We start from the raw sequence: 24,547 nt of genomic DNA on the forward strand, positions 1-24,547 counted from the left end.
TCTTTCTGTACATAAACAAAGGACAGATGTCACAGTGTTGAAGAAATCATGCAGCCCTCATTTAGAGACATTATTAGACATTATAGACATCATTAACTGTAAACCGTTTTATTTACCGCGGGAGTTTTCCTCGTTTGTCCTGGTCGCTGTTTACATTCCACCTCAGGCCTGTGTTAGTGAGGCGTTACTACACCTGGCCGAACAGATAACTAACGTGGAGAAAAAACATCCAGACTCCCTCCATTGTTCTCAGGGACTTCAACAGAGCAAACTTCAGCCACTAACTCCCAAAGTACAGACAGCATATTAAGTGTCCCACCAAGGACACTAACACACTGGACCACTGCTACACAACATTAAAGGACGCCTATCGCTCTGTTCCCCGTGCAGCCTTAGGACTCTCTGATCACTGTCTGGTTCATCTTATCCCAACATACAGGCAGCAACTGAAATCTGCTAAACCTGTTGTAAAGACTGAAAAGGTGGACCAACGTGTCAATGCTGGAGTTACAGGCCTGCTTTGACTGCACTGACTGGAGTGTTTTTGAGGCTGCAGCCACTGACCTGGATGAACTAACTGACACTGTGACATCCCACATGAGCTTTTGTGAGCTTTTGAATGTGTGTAACGACTAAAACCTTCAGCACATACAAGAACCAGAAACCCTGGTTCACAGCGAAACTCAGGCAGATTTGTCAGTCCAAAGAGGAGGCCTTCAGAAGTGGGAACAGTCCTGTACAACCAGGCCAGGAACACTCTGACTAAAGAGGTCAAAGCAGCAAAGAGGAGCTACGCCGAAAAGCTAGAAAACAGCTTCATAGCCAGCGACCCTGCGTCAGTGTGGAGAGCCCTGCAGACACTTACTAACTACAGGAGAACATCTCCCAACACTGCTGGTACTCAACAACTGGCTGACAAGCTGAATGGTTTTCACTGTAGGTTTAAGAATCCCACAGTCACACCTCTCCCCCGCTCCAACACCATCTTCAAACAGTCACCTTCCCCCACTGCCATGCTGTCACCCACCCTCACCAACACTCATGATCTGTGAAGAGGATGTGCGCCAGCTCTTCCAAAGGCAGAAGATCAGGAAGGCTCCTGGCCCAGACGGTGTGTCTCCATCCTCCCTGAAAATCTGTGCGGACCAGCTGGCCCCCATCTTCACACGGATCTTCAACAAATCACTGGAGCTGTGTGAAGTTCCCTCCTGCTTCAAACACTCCACAATCATCCCGGTCCCCCCAAAACCCCTCCATCTCTGGATTATATGACTACAGGCCTGTCACCCTGACATCTGTAGTCATGAAGTCCTTTGAAAGACTGGTGTTGGCCCACCTGAAGGACATTACAGGCCCCATGCTGGACCCCCTGCAGTTTGCCTACAGGGCTAACAGGTCTGTGGATGATGCAGTCAACCTGGGTCTGCATCACATCCTGCAACACCTCAACTCTCCAGGGACATATGCAAGGATCCTGTTCGTGGACTTCAGCTTGGCGTTCAACACCATCATCCCGGACATCCTCAGCACCAAACTCACCCAGCTCACTGTGCCAGCCTCCACCTGTCAGTGGATCACAGACTTCCTGACTGACAGGAGTCAGCAGGTGAGGCTGAGGAACATCACATCCAGCACCCGGACTATCAGCACTGGCGCCCCCCAGGGGTGTGTGCTCTCCCCACTGCTCTTCTCCCTCTACACCAATGACTGCACCTCAGGAGACCCATCTGTCAAACTCCTGAAGTTCGTTGACAACACAACGGTCATCTGCCTCATACGGGACGGTGATGAGTCGGCCTACAGACGGGAGGTTGATCAGCTGGCTCTTTGGTGCGGTCAGAACAACCTGGAGCTTAACACGCTCAAAACTGTGGAGATGATCATGGAAAACCAGCAAACACAGGAACAGTTTCTTCCCACAAGCCATCACTCTGATGAACAGCTGATTTCTGCCTCACAGTGTCAGGAACAATTCCTGTGCAATAACCCAGTAACTCTGTCTCTAATCAGCACCTGTTTACTGGTTACCACATATTATTTATTCACCATTCTCTATTTCAGTGCCGTTCATACTGTTTATATTGTCATTTTGTATATACTGTATACCAAATCCACCTACCACATGTACATAACACTGACATACTTATTTATCCAGCATCCTTTACACTATGCTCCATCACACTGTGTACATGGGTACATGAATGCATGTATGTGTATGTGTACTTGTAAATCTCATCCACCGACGACATGTACATAATAATAATAATAATTTTATTCCTGCATCCTTTGTACTCTGCTCGTTGCACTATTCTGTATATATATGTATATCTGTCTATATTGTTTTTCCTTTATAGTGTGTATGTGTTCTCTATACTGTAGCCTGTGTGTAATTTTATTACTGTATTGTAAGTAAGCACATCGTGAGCAATGTACAATCCTGAGTCAAATTCCTTGTATGTCTAAACATACCTTCTGATTTCTTCTTTTGTGTGCTTTTAGTATCCTCTGTTAAGTTGTTATGAAGAGATTCAGGGGAATCCAATCGCACATTTCCCAGCGGCTTTTTCAAAGGTTTGGAAATAGCCGTCAGGAAATGTATAACGTTAAATGGATTCAGCTGAATGAGAAGAACAGGAATTTTCTCTGCCTGGGAATGATGGGTAAATGAAAAGTCCATAGGTTGATGGATGTGGACTAATAGCCGGAATGCACACAGTCCAGCATGTGCTTTATTGTGAGCATGTGAAAATTCATGTCTTTTCATAAGAACTTTGTTGAAGAGGATTATGAAAAAGATAAAAAAATAAATAAAAGATCGTTTTCCATGAGGATTGAACCCACAACTCCAAGAGTATAAGGCCTGTATTTTACCAGCTGAACTAACCAGTAACATTAAAGAGGTGGTATTATGCTCATTTTCAGGTTCAAAATCCTATTTAGGGGCTGTACCAGAACAGGTTAACATGGATTAATTTTCAAAAAACACCATATTTTTTTTCACACTGCATATTGCTGCAGCTGCTCTTTTCACCCTGTGTGCCTTGATGCAAAGCACACTGGTGTTTCTTCCATTATTTACTATTGTGGGAACCCTAAAAGTGCATTCTCACGCTTATACCATGGACACCTACCAAAGGAAAGAAAGTGTTACCTCTTTTTTGTAGTTTGTTTAAGTGTGGTGGCAAAACAGTTGATGCTTTTGTTATAAAGTTTGTAGTTTGCTGACCTTGAATTCAAAAAAATTCTTCAGAGGCTGCAACGCACATAACCACAGAGGTTTCAATGGATTTCAGGGGTCGCAAGTTGTTCGAAAAAAATCTTTTACAAGTCATTGTTTCCTTGAATCACTTGGATATTGGGTGGAGTATCTTTTTAAGTTACTTCATTTCAGTGTCCATTCCAGTGTCCTTAACATATTTGAAGTTACACATTTTTAATGGACACCTCTCAGCAAATAATTTAGTATTACCTATGACCATAGCATGAATAATGTAATGTCAAATGTCTCCATGCCAACAAGATCGGTTTTACCTAATTTCAGCCCACAACCCAATCTTTGGTCAGGTGTTTTATCATCCACTGCTGTGATTACACTCATCTCTGTTAAGATGGACAATACATTCATCCTTCATTTTTTAAAATCTGTTAAGAAATTGGTAGATGATTTTTAGATCAGAATTCAATTAAAAAAAGACAGAAAAGTTTACTTGACACTCCCTTCTAGCTGACATTAATTAATGAATTCCCGCAATCATCCACAAAAATTCCATGCCTATCCTCATGAATACGGTTTAATTGCAAAGTTGGTGGCCAGGGGAAGTAAATTTTTACCCATCTGGTCTATTTTATTCTGATTTCCTGTTATTTGATTTACCATCATATATGATTAGACAGCCTGACTCTCTCATGATATGATCATGCAAGTGTCCTCATATCTTTTCTGGGTTCTTGTTATTTCCCATAGGTCTGTTTGATCTGCCTCCTACTTATTTCTATTCTTGTTTGTCGTCTTTCACTTTACATGTGCTTTCATCAGTCTGAGTGTCTCACTCATTTATTTCTGTTCACAGCCAACAATCTGTACAGCACATGATTTTTGAAACTCCCTGGGGCAATTTAGGCATGTACTCTCTCTGTTATCTGTTCTGAAAGACTGAGGACTTCATAACAATATTACTGTCACTCATACCTGCTCTGCACTAGTACGCCTCCTATCTATCCTGTTTCTACGAACAGTCTGAGCTGGATGTGATTCCTTCATGTTACCTTTTGTCCATCACAATTGTCACACAAGTCTTCACTAATAATAATAATAATAATAATAATAATAATAATCTTTATTTGTAGAGCACTTTTCAAAAACAATTTACAAAGTGCTTTAACAAGTGTAAAGACAGTAATACCCAAGAGACAATAATACAAAAACAATACAAGATAAAAGCATGAAAACATTGAAAAGACTAAAATAATACAATAACTAATACAATGCTTTATTTGCTGATTATTTGCATCTCATCCTTTCACACCATCATCCCGGCTCTGCTGAAGGAAATGCTCTCCTAGCTGATTGTGCCTGACTCCACCTGCAGGTGGATCACAGACTTCTTGTCTGACAGGAGGCACCACGTGAATCTGGGAAAACATGCCTCTTACTCAAGGACCATCAGCACCGGTTCGCCTCAGGCTTTGTTCTTTCCCCTCTGCTCTTCTCCCTGTATACCAACAGCTGCACCTCCAGTCCCCAGACCGTCAAGCTCCTGAAGTTTGTGGATGACACCACCCTCATTGGGCTCATCTCTGGTGGGGATGAGTCCGCCTAATGGTGGTTCAACAGTTTGACGATCTGATGACAGAGACAGAACAACCTGGAGCTCAACGCTGTTAAAGCAGTGGTGATGGTTGTGGACTTCATGAAGAGCCCAGTCCCCCCCACTGCCCGCCCCACCCCATCACCCTGTGTGACTCCACAGTCGACACTATAGAGCCTCTCTGCTTCCTGGGCATCATCACCACACAGGACCTCAAGTGAGAGCTTAGCACCAGCAGAGGATGTACTTTATGCGGCAGCTGAAGAAGTTCAACCTGCCAAACACAGTAATGGTCCACTTCTACACCATCCTCATGTCCTCCATCACCATCTGGTGCACAGCTGCCACTGCCAAGGACAAGACCAGGCTGTCGTGTACATACAGTAAACCTTTGTAAATCCGATGTAAATATTTTGCATTCACTGCACAATCTGCTATTCTCCTAAAAAATATTGTACCTTGTTACCTTGTCACATGTTATTCCTGATTCTGATTGGCTGCCCCCTGTGGAATTGTCAGTGTACTTAAATACAGTTTTGAGTTAGGAATAACTGTTTAACTTGTTCCATTTTATGCATACTTCATAGCATGAAATGGGGGCGGCTGTGGTACTGAGGAGGTAGAGCTGGTTGCCTGTTATTGGAAAGATCGGTTCAATCCCCGGTTCCTCCAGGCTGCGTGTCACCCAAAGTGTCCTTGGGCAAGATACTGAACCCTGATTTGCCCCTGGTGGCTGTTCCACCAGTGTATGAATGTGTGTGAATGTTAGTTTCTGTTTGAGCACTTGTGATATAGTGTAACAGCGCTTTGAGGGGTTGCAAAGACTAGAAAGGCGCTCTACAAATACAGAGCATTTACATTTGGAGGCCAATATTGTGCATTTTACTCCACTACATTTCTTTGACATTTGTTACTAGTTAGTCAATTAATCCAAAATATAAATCAACTAATGAATTATGATGTAAATTATTAGTATGGATTAAGCTACCAGGTAGTGGGAAGTTCCTTAGTAAATACTTTCAAATGAAAACTTTTTCATTCCTGAATGCTGCATGTTAGGATTCATTTGTGAATTAATGAGTGGACCTGCGCGCATTTTAGTGTGGCTCCAACCACAGAGCTGCTGAATGCCTGAGAAAACAACCGACTGCAGAGCGGACTTTACTGCCCCCCTCCTTCTCTCTCTCTCTCTCCGTTCCTCCTCTCCTCCTTCAGTCGGGTTTGGGGAGATCTCTCTTGGAGCTGGAGAGGAGAGGTTGGCCGTGTCTCTCCTCTGCAGCCTCCCGCCGCTTCATCATGGATCTGGGGACTAAACGAGTCGCTGGGATTATCGCTCTGGTCGCCCTGCTTCTCTCCAGCTCGTACGGGACAACCGGAGAAGGTGAGAGACCGTGCGCTTTTTCACTTTTCCCGGAGGAGACGGAGCGAGTCCGGGTAGCGCAGACCCGAGAGGGGGAGGCTGTAAACGGGGCTTCATCCCTCGGTCACCGCCTGGAGAAATACAAGGCTTCAGATTTCTGAATGCCGTGATATTGAACTGTTACTTGTTTTGTTAATTTTGATAAAGTAGGCTTCAGGGAGGTTTTTTTTTACAGGCTGTGGCATTTTGCGCGTCTCTTACGCATCAGCACTCGGTTGTAAAGGAGAAATAAGGAGAGTTTAAGTGTTTTGATGATTTAATTTTTATGTTACTTAAGAGTTATACCTCACCGGGTACGTGTTAAACAGCAAGTAACATTGATTCAAATTATTAAAACAATTTCTCTCTTATTCACTCTGTTTAGTCGCATTTTAATTAGCAGTTAATTTAGAGTAATCATTCCCGAATGGGCATAACTGAAGGACGCTGTTGCTCTAGAGGGAAATGCTCCAAGACGCTTTCTATCTCAGAGCCAAAAGAAACATTATATTGTCACCCAAGCATGCGAATTCCTCCACTGTGTGTGTAAAACAACGCTATTTTTTTCTGGCTAAGTTGGTGCTCAGCGCAGCGTGCTGAACACCCTGGGACTGATAAACTGAAGGTGTGCGAGAGAAAACGACAGTAGCCCATGCAGGTTGGAAAGGTTAGCAGGAACTGAGAGGCTGGTGGTTGGATTATTTGACCTTGACGCCTGTCTTAAGTTATTTCATACCAATATACTGTCCCATAAATAGGCAGTTTAGCTGAGCTGTTAATGTGCAGGCATGTCTTTTACCCTGCAAGAGGAGTGGAGGAAAGAGAAAGAAATCCAAGTCCAATATATGGAGAGAATCCAGATGAAGGGAGGATAGAAATGGAGATGAATTGAGGTGACTCTCAGAGTTAAATGAGACATGCCTGTATGTAATTGAAGCAGATGGCTGTTAAAGTTCTTCATCTCTCCCCAGTTTTAGACTCCTCCTTCACAACTTACTGATATGCCACCTGATCCTCTATTTGGTTCTTCTTTTCTGTGTTTTATTTAATATCTGTTGTGTTTTTATGACTTCTGACTTTTTTATACCAACATTAACCAACATCTCCCTTTCTAGCTTCCTCTAAGTTTTAATCTGCTTCATATCTATCCTTTTGGTCCTCTCTGTGTGACAGACTCTCTCACACCTCATCATGAAGATATTGCATAAAGCAAAATGCACAGTTATCAGTGAGTTCTGGTTCTGTTGCAGGTTAATGAAAAGACAGTCGCCTGTAAGACAGTTAGAGAGTGACATAAGACAGATCGCTTCCACAGTTGGGCAGATGAGAAAAAAGGTGATATATGGAGGGGTATGCAGTTAGAACAGAGCTGCAGTTTTTCATCTTTCCATCCTTTGTACTTCCTTCCTGAAAGAAACATCTACCAAAACATCTGAATTTTTCAGTCTTTAATCCTCCTGCTGTTTCTCTTCTTCGTTCGCTTCTCATCTTTACATCTTTTTTTGAATCCGATATGCTGCTGACTCTCCGTCCTCTCGTCCCCGACTTGTCTTTTCTGCTCATTACTCTTTTCTTTCTGTCTTCTCTTCCTGCTGCTTTCTGTCAGCTTCTGTCCTCCTCGATTCTCCTGTCAACAAAATTCCTCTCTCCTGGTTGCCTCCTGTATTTCTATTCTCTTTCTGTTTCTCTCTCCGTGCTTGCTGTGTCTTTCTGTCTCCCTTCTACCTGTACCTCTGCCCTCCTGTTTCTGAATCAGAGAGCTGCTGCTGTGTTGCTGGATCTTTCATCCTTAATTCATCCTCTTTAAACCCCCCCCCCCCCCCCCCCCATGCTTTTCCTCCTGTTTGTTGGCTACATCTCCTCATATTTCCCTCTGTGCTCTCTCCTCCTTTCTTTCTCTCTTCTTCAGATGATTTGATGTTTCTGTCACCACCTCCTGTGCAACTAGACCCAAACCAATGCTAATTCTTCAGTCTCCATTGTATCCCTTGCATGGTGTAAACGCCTCTGAAACAGCATTTAGACCACAATGGGACACTAAAACCCTCAACTGAGGCACCTGAACTGATGGCATTGTTGAAGGGTTTGCAGCACTTTACAGGTTTTCCCACCACACCTATTCAGTGATTGACATAGACTTACATACATTAATTTATAAAACATGGTTAACAATTTCACATTTAAGGTACATCTGCATGTTTGTTCTCATCTCTCTCCCTCGACTTCCATAGTATCAGAGGTGGATAACGCTGACTGATCAGTACTCAATATTTAATCAAAGGCTGATATCAGCTCAGTTTTATTTATCTCTCATTTCTTCTATTTGGTTTTGGTTTCTTTTCTCTCTCTCTCTCTCTCTCTCTCTCTCCCTCTCCCAGCAGCACACTCATCATACACAGACCATAAACCACAGCAGCATAATAAGTTCAGTCTGCAGAGGTGGAGGGATCCCAGCCGCAGGTTTCAGACTGAGCTTCACATCTCTTTCCCGCCCTGCAAACAGTTTGCTGTTCATTATGGAGGTGGTGCTAAATGACAACAAAGTGGAAATGCATATTTTAACAGCCACAGATGGCGCTCCGGTGACTTGTTAGCCGGAGGAGTGAAGCGCTGGGGCTTAAGTGATGAGATTCAAAGAAGTCGGCGTGTGAAACAGCTACCCGCAGGGGCAGTAAAGTCACTGTGCGTTTAATCGCCTTCTGATATTAACAGCATGATAGTGTCGCTGTGTGTTTTTAAATAGCTTCTTACATGGAGGTAGTGGAATGAAAGCAGGTTGGCCCAGTGTGTGCAGAGACCATGTAACTGAAAGGTGTGATCCCTTTTGGGTGGCAGCAGGACAAGCTGTAAGCAACATTAACGCATTATATTGCTTTATAAAGTTATTAGGAATGTTGGTATTATACATTAAGTAGATATGGACCAACATTGGTAATTATCATTATCAATTATCACATTGGTAATTATCTGGAGTCTTTATAAAGTTATTAGGAATGTTGGTATTATACATTCATCTGGAGTCTTGTGTCTGGTCACCCGGTAAGTCCAATATTCACTCTCCTTTTGGTTCTGTATTTGTCTCCGTAAGCTTCTGAGAAAATGATCTGATTCAGATAATCTCTCTGTCCGGTGCTGCAGGTGTTGTACAGTGGGTTTGTTAACAGCTGCCTTCTGCTGCTGGAAAGGCGTTGATAAGAGCAGTGAGACGGAACCAAAACAGTTGTGAACTACAAAACCAAACAATGAGCTGAAAGCCAATGTAGAGCTGAGGAGAACTGTAGAGTTGGTGATAATTCTGTGTTTCCCACCACGAGGGGCACCTTTCACATATTTTAATTCTTTTTATAGAAATATTGATTATTGTTATATATAAGTGGGCAATTCCAGATACAGCCAAATGAGAGCAGAAAACGCCATGGCATTTTTAAGCATCAATGCCAAAATCAGATTTCCGTGTCAGTCCTTTAGCCAAAAACAGCAAGGGCTTCTGTCAATCGTAACAATTTCACACTTACGTTCAAATATCATGCAGTGAGAAATCCATCGTAAAGGGGCAGAGAGACCAATTTTTCTATTCAGAGCTGCAGGAAAACAGACCAGAATCAAACACAGCCCCGAGGCGTGTTGTGCTCTGAAAAAAGCATTTGGCTCTCAACGGGTAATTTCATTTATGACTGGAAATGGTCTCTTTCAAAAATTTCAGTCAGGCTTTAGAGCATGCCATAGCACAAAGTTCTCAGTGATCTTCTTTTTGCAGCTCTGGCCACTCATCTTTTTGAATCATTTTAGAGCTCACTGCTGCCTGTGATACTGTTGATCATTCAGTTTTAATTGAGCCTCTTAAAAATGGGTTGGCACCTCTGTCACTGTGTTAGACTGGTTTTATTTGTATCTCCGAAATAGGAGTTGTGTGTGTAGTTTTGCTAGTTTTGATTGCAGGTTTTCCATGGAATCTTTGATTCCTTGAGTACCTCAGGGGTCACTGCTCAACCCCCTCTTTCCACCCCACCAACATCATTATCAGGGCTTGCCTGAATGAAGTTCAGATCTGGCTGAACTGAATACAGACAAATCAAAAGTCATTATCATAGACACCACACATAATCACATCTCACTACAACTAGCTGCAGAGATATGCAGAGCCAGACCAATATGGGTTTTTCAAATCCGATACCGATTTTGATATTTGAGGATTTTATATATATATCGACCAATATTCTTTCCCCCCTATATTTTAAGAAAGCATAACATGAACAAAGATTACCTCAAACCTTTATTATGACTACAGTTATGACAATATACATTTCAACATTTAATGCTGTAAATAAACATGTAAAAAGAAATTGGGTCGAGGATACAGGGATGAAGGGTTAAGAGAAGAGGGATGAAGGGGTCGAGGATACAGGGATGAAGGGGTTAAGAGAAGAGGGATGAAGGGGTCGAGGATGGAGGGATGAAGGGTTCGAGGATGCAGGGATGAAGGGGTCGAGGATAGAGGGATGAAGGGGTTGAGAGAAGAGGAGGAAGGGGTCGAGGGGAGAGGGATGAAGGGTCGAGAGAAGGGATGAGGGTCGAGGGGAGAGGCATGAAGGGGTTAAGAGAAGAGGATGAAGGGGTCGAGGGAGGGATGAAGGGGTCGAGAAGAGGGATGAAGGGGTCAAGGGGAGGGATGAAGGGGTCGAGAGAAGAGGCATGAAGGGGTTAAGAGAAGAGGGATGAAGGGGTCGAGGGGAGAGGGATGAAGGGGTCGAGAGAAGAGGGATGAAGGGGTCAAGGGGAGAGGGATGAAGGGGTCGAGAGAAGAGGGATGAAGGGGTCGAGGATGGAGGGATGAAGGGTTCGAGGATGTAGGGATGAAGGGGTCGAGGATAGAGGGATGAAGGGGTTGAGAGAAGAGGGATGAAGGGTTCGAGAGAAGAGGGAGGAAGGGGTCGAGAGAAGAGGGATGAAGGGGTCGAGGGGAGAGGGATGAAGGGGTCGAGAGAAGAGGGATGAAGGGGTCGAGGGAGAGGGATGAAGGGGTCGAGAGAAGAGGGATGAAGGGGTCGAGGGGAGAGGGATGAAGGGGTTGAGAGAAGAGGGATGAAGGGGTCAAGGGGAGAGGGATGAAGGGGTCGAGAGAAGAGGCATGAAGGGGTTAAGAGGAGAGGGATGAAGGGGTCGAGGGGAGAGGCATGAAGGGGTCGAGAGAAGAGGCATGAAGGGGTCGAGAGAAGAGGGATGAAGGATGCAGGGATGAAGGGGTCGAGGATAGAGGGATGAAGGGGTCGAGGATGCAGGGATGAAGGGGTTAAGAGAAGAGGGATGAAGGGGTCGAGGATGCAGGGATGAAGGGGTTAAGAGGAGGGATGAAGGGGTCGAGGATGAAGGGATGAAGGGGTCGAGGATAGAGGGATGAAGGGGTCGAGGATGCAGGGATGAAGGGGTTGAGAGAAGAGGGATGAAGGGGTCGAGGGGAGAGGGATGAAGGGGTCGAGAGAAGAGGGATGAAGGGGTCGAGGGGAGAGGCATGAAGGGGTTAAGAGAAGAGGGATGAAGGGGTCGAGGGGAGAGGGATGAAGGGGTCGAGAGAAGAGGGATGAAGGGGTCAAGGGGAGAGGGATGAAGGGGTCGAGAGAAGAGGCATGAAGGGGTTAAGAGAAGAGGGATGAAGGGGTCGAGGATGGTGGGATGAAGGGTTCGAGGATGTAGGGATGAAGGGGTCGAGGATAGGGATGAAGGGGTTGAGAGAAGAGGGATGAAGGGTTCGAGAGAAGAGGGAGAAGGGGTCGAGAGAAGAGGGATGAAGGGTCGAGGGAGAGGGATGAAGGGGTCGAGAGAAGAGGGATGAAGGGGTCGAGGGGAGAGGGATGAAGGGTCGAGAGAAGAGGGATGAAGGGGTCGAGGGAAGGGATGAAGGGGTTGAGAGAAGAGGCATGAAGGGTCGAGGGAGAGGCATGAAGGGGTCAAGAGAAGAGGGATGTCGAGGGAGAGGGATGAAGGGGTGAGAAAGAGGATGAAGGGGTCAAGGGGAGAGGGATGAAGGGGTCGAGAGAAGAGGCATGAAGGGGTTAGAGGAGAGGTGAAGGATGCAGGGATGAAGGGGTCGAGGATAGAGGGATGAAGGGGTCGAGGATGCAGGGATGAAGGGGTTAAGAGAAGAGGGATGAAGGGGTCGAGGATGCAGGGATGAAGGGGTTAAGAGAAGAGGGATGAAGGGGTCGAGGATGCAGGGATGAAGGGGTCGAGGATAGAGGGATGAAGGGGTCGAGGATGCAGGGATGAAGGGGTTGAGAGAAGAGGGATGAAGGGGTCGAGGGGAGAGGGACGAAGGGGTCGAGAGGAGGCATGAAGGGGTCGAGGATGCAGGGATGAAGGGGTTGAGAGAAGAGGGATGAAGGGGTCGAGAGAAGAGGCATGAAGGGGTTAAGAGGAGAGGGATGAAGGGGTCGAGGGGAGAGGCATGAAGGGGTCGAGAGAAGAGGCATGAAGGGGTCGAGAGAAGAGGGATGAAGGATGCAGGGATGAAGGGTCGAGGATAGAGGGATGAAGGGGTCGAGGATGCAGGGATGAAGGGGTTAAGAGAAGAGGGATGAAGGGGTCGAGGATGCAGGGATGAAGGGGTTAAGAGAAGAGGGATGAAGGGGTCGAGGATGCGGGATGAAGGGGTCGAGGATAGAGGGATGAAGGTCGAGGATGCAGGGATGAGGGGTTGAGAGAGAGGGATGAAGGGGTCGAGGAGAGGATGAAGGGGTCGAGGGGAGAGGCATGAAGGGGTTGAGAGAAGAGGGACGAAGGGGTCAAGGGGAGAGGGATGAAGGGGTCGAGAGAAGAGGCATGAAGGGGTCGAGAGAAGAGGCATGAAGGGGTCGAGAGAAGAGGGATGAAGGATGCAGGGATGAAGGGGTCGAGGATAGAGGGATGAAGGGGTCGAGGATGCAGGGATGAAGGGGTTAAGAGAAGAGGGATGAAGGGGTCGAGGATGCAGGGATGAAGGGGTCGAGGATAGAGGGATGAAGGGGTCGAGGATGCAGGGATGAAGGGGTTGAGAGAAGAGGGATGAAGGGGTCGAGGGGAGAGGGACGAAGGGGTCGAGAGGAGAGGCATGAAGGGGTCGAGGATGCAGGGATGAAGGGGTTGAGAGAAGAGGGATGAAGGGGTCGAGGGGAGAGGGACGAAGGGGTCGAGAGGAGAGGCATGAAGGGGTTGAGAGAAGAGGGACGAAGGGGTCGAGGGGAGAGGGATGAAGGGGTCGAGGGGAGAGGGATGAAGGGGTTGAGGGGAGGGGGATGAAGGGGTCGAGAGAAGAGGGATGAAGGGGTAGAGGGGAGAGGGATGAAGGGGTCGAGGGGTGAGGGATGTAGGGGTCGAGGAGTTTGTTTAGGGTTTGGTGGCCGGAGCAGCTAGGAGGTCGAGACTCAAGGTGGGGGCTCGTCTCAATAAGCGGCTTGCTTATGAACCCCCCGGTGGTTCCTGTTGTAGAAAATGATTACTGAACCCAGAGCACCCAGGTCTCCCACGCAAACACGGGGAGAACATGCAAACTTCGCACAATAAAGGCCTGGGCTGAGCAGGTCCAAGCCCAGAACCTCTTTCTGTAAGGCCGCAGGGCTCCTCACCGTAGCTCCGGCAGAGCCGCTCTGAGCTCCGGTAGACTGCGGTCAGCTGATGCTGTTCTGTGGTGCTTCAGTGTTTTGAACAGAGGAGCTGCAGCGCGCCCTCTGGTGGGCAAACTATGCAACACTTATGACATGAAGGAAGGACTCTCTGTTTCTCTTTTCTAATACTCATATCGTCTGTTATAAATGCCGATGCAGATATCTGCAAGTAGCTTATATCGGCCAATAATATCTCCAAAACGATAAATCGGTCGGGCTCTAGTTATAAACATATGATAAATTACATGTTTGCTAAACATGTAGATGCAGTACATGATTTTCCACAAATCTAAGTTCATGTATAGGCTCGTGCAGACAACACGACTTTCAGTGTCGGCAGATGTGCTGTTTACACTACACAACTTGCCGTCTTGTGACGGGAGTTTTGAAGTCGTTGTGGCGTTCACACTACGTGACTGATCGGTGACGGGGTGACACACTACGCGAGCTGACAACAACTCTGTCACCTGACGCTGGTCTCCAAACCACGTTTTGTCAAGAAAACACACGTGAAATGTGAAACGGAAAATGAGGTGAACCTGCACACGAAACAGCTGTTGTTTGTTATTATAAAGATGGCAATTAATAGACAATGAATATTGGTGAAAGAATGGATTAGCACTCGCAGGTAGCAGGGATTGTCTGAGTTACAGAGAGCTGGAGGGGAGTAAAAGTGTTTTGCGGTGAAAAAGTAGCTGCCTGCTCTGCAGCTGCCTGCTCTCATTGGCTGGATGTGGATGACAAGTTGGCCGACTCCTCCAGATATTTGGCATGCCAGATATCTGGCTGGCTGGTAAATCGGGCTTAAAATCGTGTGCTAGGCTTAAGAGGACCCGCTGTGTATGTATATAGAAATGGCTCATTCTAAGGTAAAAAAAACATAATGGTTCATTATCTAAGGTCTTTATACACCACTGAAAACATAATTATGTGTATTGCATTTAAATACATCCTTCTAAATATTACACACTGACCCTTTAAGCAAACACAACCTTTAAAAGAGTACTAAGCCTAATTTTAGCTTCATTACACTGGCTACCTATCACTTTTAAGGCCTGGATGGGACTGGCCCCAGAGTATATCAATAACTGTTGGATCACATATGAGCTTAAGTGTAGCCTGAGATCCTCTGGTAGGTCATTTTTAGAGATTCCTAGATTGAAAACCAGGGCTACCAGGTGAGCCACTCTGAAAATATGCGATTGATGAAAAATTATTATGAAGAACAGCACTTTTTTTGCTGAGCATCCCTGAGTAACAATAAAGCCTGTTCTGTTATTCTGACAGAGCAGAGAGACACCAGTAGAGACAACTGCGTCTCTTCTTTAACTGTAGTCTCTTTTTTTACTGTAGCTGTCTCTAATTGTACCCTCAGAACATTTTGATCTCTTGTGAGTTATTTTGTTCCATTTTGTTTTGCTGTTTCTCCAAGCATGATTTAAGTAGGTGCAACACTGCCATGAATGTATGTCTGCATTAATTAGTGGATTATTTAATTAGTTTTGCTGTATTGTTAGGCTGTGTGTGGTTGTCTCTGCTGCCTTCGGAAATCCTCCTGATTCTTGCCCTGGTTCTTTTTCTGCATTATTCAGTTATGTCTCTAAGCAGAAATGCAGTGCATTCAAGACATGTCAAACTTGGTTAGGTTATTCCACATATATTACTGTTAATTGTTAATTGTACAGTGTAACTACACATGAAGGCCAATGCTGTGTTCATATGCAAAGTTTAATATCAGCTTGGGGAGGACAAACTCTATTCCAGGACGTTTCTTGGCAATCCCCAGATAAGTATATTACAGAAGTATATTATACCATTCGTATTGTGAGACAGTGACCCTTTCTTGCCTTGCCTGCCTCTCACTGGGGGTGGGCCGCGGTTGTTGTGCCCCACTCTCACTAACAACTACATTCAAATTCAAATTCAAATTAGCTTTATTGGCATGAATGTATAGCAACAATTTCATACATTTCATTAGATAAGACAATAAAAAAGCAAAAGTTGTGCTTGTGTTTGTTAATACACAATAATATAATTAGGGCTGTCCCCGACTAAGGATTTATATAGTCGAATCAGAATCGTCAAGTCCTGCCTATAGTCGACTGATAGTCGAATCGTGTGTTTTTGTGCGTGGCGATTGCGAGCCGAAGCTAAACTGAGGCTTATTGTTGACCATTTTCCCTTTCTCTCTTTCTCTCTCTCTGTCTCTCTCTGTCTCTCCCCTGCCATTCACCGGTCTTGTGCAGAGTGTTCCTCCTGCCACTACACACATACACGCTACGCCTACACATGCGCACTGACGACCCGGGGGTTAGGGTTACAATTTTGGATTCATTCACGCACTTTAAAAACATTTATTGGAATATTTTTTCTTTTTACATGTTTATTTACAGCATAGGGTGTATATTAACTTATTGGGAGAAAACTGGTAGATCTATGTAAAATCAGACGTTGAGCCCCATATCGCATAAATGGCACAACTGAAGCTTCGACTGTGAGATTGACAGTCGAATCAGGCTCCGCCCATGGAAGCATCAAATCTTCAACTATTCGAGGTCAGCCCTATAATAATAATAAAAATATATATAAAATATAAAAAATCTGTTTAAATAAAATTTAAAACAAATTTTTTTTAATAAACTAAGTAAATAACTTGTGTGTGTGTGTTAAATAAAATAAAAGTAAAAAATAAAAATATATTAAAAATTTAAATAAACTAAGTAAATGACATAGTAACGTGTGTGTTAAATAAAAAAAAGTAAAAAATCCAGTAACATGTGTGTGTGTTAAAAGAAAAAATAAAATAAAAATAAACTAACTATTATTATTACTACTACTATATAACTATTTATATATATTTTTATACATGTACACACACACATGCACACAGACAAGCACATAGACATACACACAAACATTTAGATACGAAATTATGATACAAGCTCCTGTTTTAGAGCTGCAATGCAACATGATTTTCTCTTTTTTTCTCACTATTCTTTAACATTTTTGCTATTGCTTATCCTATGCAGTGATGTGTTCGTTCCAGCGTTTATATAAACTGTAAAACATCCCGTTATCAACATACTTTTGGCAGGAACAGTTAGACATGGACACAAAGGCTCACGGATGACATTTACTACAAAACCCTATTCATTCACTGCCGTTTTTCATGCAATACATACAGTACTGTGTTCAACATAGTACAAACCAAATGTGTGTGTGTGTCTGTGTGTATGTGTCCTAGTACATGTAATAAATTCATATACTGTTCCCACTGTATGTTTAAATTAATTGGATTGGTCTTGGGTGATTTAAGCAAACATGAGGTTAAAGTTTATGTAAGCACATTAATATGAAGATGTAGCTGCCTTGAATGAAAGAGACACATCTGCTCACAGTGGTGTTTCTCTCCCTTCCCCTACAGTATTCCTCAGGCTGAGGATGTAAAGTTGCAGTGGAAACGCTTGCTTGATTATAGAAGTGATCAGAAATCAGAGGATGTAATGTGCAGCTCCTCTGAGTGTATTTACACAGGGAGATTAGAGGAAGATTAAAACAGCAAGATGAGATGAAACTTTATTGATGACAATAACAACATTCAATTACAATTCAATTAAATATATACATGAAACTTCTGATAAATAATATATTTACTATAGTAATAAAAGGATATGTAAAGTAACAGAAGTATAACAAAAGAGAATGACTGCAAAGTATGTGCAATTTACAATATCTACATACTTATTTTAACACATATACACATTTAGGATGAAGACTTATTTAAGATAATTGTACAACATGTCTGCTTAAAGAAGGGTTAAAAATCTGATACAGAATGAGATAACATGTTAACACAAGGAATTTAGGATCAATGGTACAGGTGAGGGATGGATGGCAAATACACAGACAACAAGCCAGGTATGTTATAATATTTCAGAAATCAAATTACTATTGAGGAATGAGACCAAAAGATCAGGATGGACAGATGAAGGAGAAAAGTGATGGACAGAAAATAAGATATAGAACAGCATGTTAAACTGATATCAACAGACAACAACTGGATTAAAGAATTCACTGCCTCAAAGTAAATTATTTTGGAAGGAGTATCTGGCATTTAGACGAAAGAAAAGAAGACCCACAACTCTCTCAAACAAATATGTTGTCCTTCAGCCGTTTATTCCTGAGAGAGCCCGCCTATTGTTCATCATTCACTTAATAACCGTCCATGACTTCTCTCCACACGTCATTTGTTTCTGTGCTCTGCCAGTGCCAGGGGCAAGGTCTGGCTGAAGCTGTTTATCAGAGTAAATTGAAGGAGCTAAAATACATCCTGAGAGGTTATGATGTTTGTTTGAGAAGCACAAAACGCCAGCTTATTTACTGAGCTGAGAAAACCAAACGCTTCAGTTTTGGGTGGCGAAATCATTATCTGCAGTAATATTAATAAAATTATTTCAGATGTGCAATTTTACAAGCACCAAAAGGAAATCCTATGGTCGCTAGAAGGCATAAAATCCCCCCAATCTTTTCAGTTGGTACTCTCCATCTCTCATGTGTAAGGTGTAGATCTGTGACCGACAGACGCAGCCAAAGACATTGATATCTACATTTTGGTTGCCTTGCTAAAGTGGATGCTCTAATGATAAAATGTAATTACTGAAGAAGTGGACTACACATTGTAACTGTCCTTGAAGTTAAAATTTTAGTAAAATACCAACCACTTTGCACAACTACTGAAAAATAAAGTATAAACTACTCATGCAGAAACCCACTTGAAATGCTCACTACAGTACATACAGTTTTCCTTTGTTTAAGCTATTGTCACTTGATTTATGACTCTTATTTCTTGTTGCTATTGTAGCAATGCAAAGCTTCCACCAATTCATATTTCAGAAAGAAGGACAGAAACAGTCATTTCAGCAAGTGCCCCAAAATGACATTTACTTTGTGTGACAAAGTGATAAATTGGTCGTAGAAATTATGACGGTAGAAATGAGGAAGTCAGGTGACTTTATTATAGATGGGGGAGGTCCAGGTGGATGGATTGGTCAGCAAAACATCAGACCTGAACTCGGGTGACTGCTGTCAACAAAGCTTTTTATTAACAAATTTATTTTTCACAATCCGTAACGGTTTGACATGCACTGAGAAATGTGGGGCTTGTTATCAAAACACCTTCCTGAATAGGTATCTGATAATAAACGCTCACCAAACACAGTGAAATAAAAAGTCAATTAAGGGCGACACGCACAGACAATGTGTGGCATGCATCAGAACACCTACGCCTGTTTGTCAAGAGAGACCTGAGAACAAATGACATGTGTTACAAAGAAGACCACAGCAAGTCAGTCACATAAAACAATCATCACATAAACACTAATTTAAAAACAACAGAAATATTATTATAAATATGAGTAAGATGTCCCTCAGTGGAGAGAATGAACCAGTCTGCCCCAGTTTAGAGTTCTTATGAAGATGGTTGGTATGTTTTAGAGCTAACCCGTCCTCTGATCTGGTGTTGCGGTTGCTCTCTTTGAACTCAGCTGAGGCATGGTCTTACAAATGAAAATCCATATATGCTGTGGCTTGCATTTACAACTGGAAGTCATGGACACGGATGACTCCTTCCTCTTCATCTTCACATGATGTTCTGGGCAAAGAGGAGAGCAAAACTGGGTCATGTTCCAATCAATACATGGAGCAGCTATGGTGACACACAGCTCATCATTTATTCATAAAATGCTATCTTCTCTAGCACAGTCCGCAGTGGCAGAAATTAAATGTTATTTGTCTAGTAAGTCATTAATCATAATACTCATCATCCACATAAAGGAGAGATGGATGCACTCACTTTCCCAGCTGTCATCTACAGGTATGCTTCTCTGTCTTATGCTTTCCTTCTCTCTTTCTCAGACACATCAGTCTTGCTTGAGTTTTTTTTATCTCTCCTCTCCCCCATAATCATAGCCTAATGACAGATAATCTCAAGAACACTAAATGACTTTAATCCTAGCCTAATAACAGATGATACCACTACACTCACACGTTGTGTGTGTATGCTAATTTGCATTTTCACCCTCATTCGTGAGTGTTAAGATGAGGGTGACTCAATGGAGTCACAGGATTCCCAGCCGTCCTCAAGGAAAGAAGTTTTAAAGCCATTACCTTATTAGTAGTCAGTTTATTTTCTGACTGCAGAGAGAAAGACAGGCGTCCTGTCCTACCTCAAAGTCAGTTGTTGAGTTTGAAAAGCTGTGCGGGAGTCAGATGTTTTGTCAGGTGAAACAGACTGTTGGGAAAGTCAAGGTGAAATTCATTCATATTCAGACAGCTTCGACTTTTTTTTGCTGCCTGTCCTCCAATCGTCCTGTGATCAGGCTACAAAGAGGCAGACACAACAGGATCATGATTTCTTTTACTTTCTATGGCGCTAGCGTTTGGTTATTCACATATTTGAAGCTGAAGGGAGTCACTGAGATGCTGAAGGCTGAATGGCATCCTCAGGGGTGTTATTACTCACCCAGTGAAGGCTATTGGTTGGTTATTTAAGCTTAAAGGGTGCTTGATAAAATCTCATGAAGTATCATCTGTTCCAGGATTAATCTGGTAAAGGAAATGCTGAGGGTGGAGAGCTGGTTGCTTGCACCGAGAAGAACATAAACCTGTGAATATAAACTACTGGGTGTAAATTTGAAATGTAAACCTCCCGGTCCTTAATGATTCATGAGAGGGCAGCATCAGCGAAAGCCAAGAGGAGGAAAAAGGAAAGTAGCTGAGGATAAATCCCCTTCATATTTCTTCTTTAGTGCCATTTATGGAAATGTGTGCAGGCAAAGTGGAGCCATGAATGGGATCTGATGAAGTCAAGGGTATAGAATGAACGTGGAGCCACCAGTCGTGAATGTGGATTTATTAACCCAGAAATAGGTAGTTAAGTGAGTCGCTGACACAGGACTGCAGTCCATCCATTTAGTATTAATATGGACCGCTGTATTTGTTCAAGGCCGTCGCAAGAAGACGGCTGCGCAGAAATGAAGCCATTTATCATGTGAGACTGTCATCATCTCGAATTCTGGATCTGCTTCCACCTGTGGAGGCCATGATACTCCGTCACTCAGATGCCGAGGGACACTGTTGAGGGGCACATTCCCCAGCATTTCCCCCCAGTTTCAGATATAAGTTTTTAAGAACTGTTCCAAAGTGTTTGTTTACAGGGAAAGAAATGTGCATCTAGCAGATTAAACTCAGTGCTAAGGTGAGACCTGTTAGCAATTGTGAGTAACAACCATTCTCAATAACTTATGAAGCTGTAAGAAATAAAGAGGATGAGCTACTATATATAACATTATTCAACCCTCTTGTCAAGAAGGTCAATTCTGCAATAGTGATTATACTTTTGAGAATTTGCCTGTCTAATGGTACACTGAGTGAACACTCTGTAGCTACTTGTCAGTTTCTTAGTCTACTAATTTACTAAGTGACAAGCAACAGTAAAGGTAGTAGTAACTAATATGCACATACGCAGCAGTTAGAGGTGTGACAAGACACTAGCTCACGAGACAAGACAGGACATGGTATTGGGTTTACGAGAACAAGACGAGATAAGAAGAAATAGGAGGACTTTGTTAAAGTACAGAACGTGTAAATCCTGAAATATTACCATTAAAGTCAAAAGGGCCAACTTAGGGTATGGCTCCAAAAAGCTATTTTGTGTGTCTTGGCCATGATACATGTGGCCCAAAAAATTCTTGCATCTAGGTAAAACGTGGCGCGGGGGCTGTGTCGTTAAAGGGTCACTTCCTGTTGCCAGTAGGTTATGCTATGACTTTGAGTGATTATTGGTATATGGATGTCTTTGGGGCGAGAATGTCACCTGAAATATTTGGTACAGATGGAAGCATGTACACTGAGGTTGTACAACTTCCTGTTTCATGGCGAATCATCAATTTTCATGAGTTTTCCAGAACGTTAGGGCTGCCAACAGTGCGCTTCATTGGTAGAAAGAAAGAAAGATAGGAAAATAATTCCTTTAGTTTCAATAGGGTGCTCGCATGTTTCATGCGTGGACCCTAATGATGCCCTTTTGTAAATAGCACTGAAGTTGCTATTTACAAAAGGGCTGCTATTTTCTTTTGCACTTTGTTCCTCTGCTGTTTTCTTTTGTTTTGCTTTAAGGAGTTATGTTTAGAAAATGTTTTTTTGTTTCGTGTTTTATTTTACCTTAGGTGAGTCTGCACTATTTGAGGAGATAGATTCTTTTGTTTGTTGTTTTGGCCTTGGTTCACCCTGAAATATACTGCTTCACTATTCAGACTTTTGTTTGGGGTTTAAATATGTTATGCTCCCCCTTGGTATGACATGCAGTGTTTCTTGAGTTATTCATCATTATCAGTTATATTGCTCCTGGTTCATAGCTGTTCAGAAACTATTGTTTTGCTATTAATTAGCATTTATTTAATCAATTGTGTCTTACTCATTCATAGGTAACTATTATACTGTGAAGTGTTACTGATAAAACTATGATTGCTTTGCGAGCATTTAACAATTACACTTCCAAACATCTGTACCTGCAAGTGCAAAATACATTTGGCAACAGAGGCTACTTGAACAACAGCAAACCTAGAAGTTAAGTGGGAACCTTTCTCTACAGAGTCAGAACAAAACATGCTGAAACTGCATTTAGTTACTATGCTGTCCACTGTTGAAACCAACTGCCTGTCTGAAGATGACAGATTTGCACCAACGGTTTCTGCTTTTAAAAACAGGTTAAAGAATTTTAAGTTCATTACTGCCTTTAAGTGAAACGGTACTCTGTTTGAACTAAAAATATCTGTGTCTCCCTGTGTCTTTTAAAATGTCATCATATAAAGCACCTTGAGCAGTGGTCGGCAAATAAGTCTGGCATAGGGCCACATTTTTTTCAAGCCGTTACATGGCGGGCCAGAACAAAGTCAAATCTTTGTGTGCTTGAGTGCATGTTTAGCTCAGTTGGTACTGTGCTGGACTCCTGTAAGGAAGGTTGAAAGATTGATTCCAACTACCTGAGGTTATTTTTTTCTCCCATGTTAAACAAATTGATTATAAGGAAACTTTTGCACATGCTCACAATAAAGCATGTGCTGCAGTGTGTGTTTGTCCCCGCGTTTGATCTGCATTCATAAACCTATGGACGCTTATTTTCATTTCCCTGAGGAAATTCAAGGGAATCCAATCACACTTTTACTGACGGCTTTTTCAGCACCAGCCGCTATCAATTAATTAATTTTTTATTTTTCTGCTATCAAAGCAATCTGACGGTGCCAGAATAATATCTGGCCCACTGGCCGCCTATTGCCGACCACTGACCTAGAGGGTCTCTGTGTATGAAATGTGCCTATATATCTCATCCTACATTATATCATAGACATTTGTTGGTATTCTGTGGTGTTCCTACCTGCCACTGTAAAGTGATGTTAAACCTCCATCACTAGCACGCTACTGCTACAATTTTGGCATTGCCTTTACTCTCACCTGGGCCTTCTAAAAATCATGAAATCCAGGCTCTATTTCAAGCCACAAAGAGGGACAGGTGGTGCTGCCGAGGTCTGGAGACACAGACTGCTGTGGGAATTTTAATGTCACATTTTCATATGGCCTCCCTACATTAGAATAATAAGTTTCACCTTGAAAACCTGAAAAGTGGCCCCTTAATGTGTTACTTATGAACTCTGCATCATTCAGAATTTTAGCAAGGCTAATTGGCCAATATCTGTCTTCAGCATCAGTGCATCTACATAACTTTCTCTCACAGTCCAGGCTCTAATGTGTCCGTTACTCACACACAAAATAGATGCTGATCACAGCTTAATGCTGTCACTGCTTTGTATTTTTTTATAAATTCTGTACTGCGTGACCACAGCTCTGCGGTGACTGCTGATGAGAAGAAGCAGGGCCGGTCAGTTTGTATTAGAGAGGAGGACAGAGCTGAGTCAGTGGCCATTAAAGACGAAAGCGTAAGGCTGAATTTCAACACAACAAGACAGAGCTTAATCAGGGCTAAGCACATTGAGGTGAAATTGAGGAGGAAGATGAGGGAGGAGGGTGGGATGCAGGATAAGGGGAGGGCAAAAGTGGAGGAAGAGCAATAAAAAGTCTGAAAGGATAAACTTTAGGGGTCAGAGTCAGCAGGCCTCCTGAAAGTAGTATTACCTCTTTCTCACAACTGCAGTGATATTTTCTACCTGCTTTTCCATTTTATCCCTCACTGACTTGGCTCTATGTGTATGTGTGTGTATGATTTGACTTCATAAGATGAAGCAGGAAGCGGGGGAGGAGGAGGATGACAGGGAGGACAGCAGGTAAGAAGGATAGTGAGGAGGGAGAAGGAAAGAGGAATTAGGACGGTAAAAGGAGATGGGGAAGGCTGGAAAAGGATAAATGCGAGTAGAAGGGTCAATAGAGGTGAAGAGAGGAGCAAGGAGTGTGAAGAAGACGCTACTGGAGAGATGAAGAGATGGTTTCGGTCAGAGAGTTTAGCAGTTTCCTCCTGTCTGTTTCCCTGCAGACATTTTCAACTGCTGCTGCAATTTCACCTCCCGCTGGCTTTTGAGTGTGTGTGCATTTATGTGTGTGTATTCATGTTCAGCTCTCAATTTTTCAGAGCCCTGCAAGTTTTTTTTGCACCGGTATTAATATTAATGCTTAGCCCCAAAGGTGATTCTAGT

At 43.2% G+C, this 24,547-nt stretch overlaps 1 protein-coding gene across 2 annotated transcripts in view; it reads left to right on the plus strand.

Annotated features, from left to right (window-relative positions):
• The first annotated feature begins 5,965 nt into the window (after positions 1-5,965).
• The window catches only part of LOC119901722 (contactin-associated protein-like 4), a 120,887-nt gene continuing 102,305 nt past the window's right edge, over positions 5,966-24,547 (plus strand). For both annotated transcript variants that reach the window (XM_038717341.1, XM_038717342.1), the window contains exon 1: positions 5,966-6,189. In XM_038717341.1, coding sequence (XP_038573269.1) covers positions 6,105-6,189 — 85 coding nt within the window. In that variant the 5' untranslated portion in view covers positions 5,966-6,104. The remainder of the gene's footprint in view (positions 6,190-24,547) is intronic.

The sequence above is a fragment of the Micropterus salmoides genome, unplaced genomic scaffold (assembly GCF_014851395.1).
Source record: "Micropterus salmoides isolate LMB-PRFRI ecotype aquatic unplaced genomic scaffold, ASM1485139v1 Ms_hic_scaffold_14, whole genome shotgun sequence".
Lineage (NCBI taxonomy): Eukaryota > Metazoa > Chordata > Actinopteri > Centrarchiformes > Centrarchidae > Micropterus > Micropterus salmoides.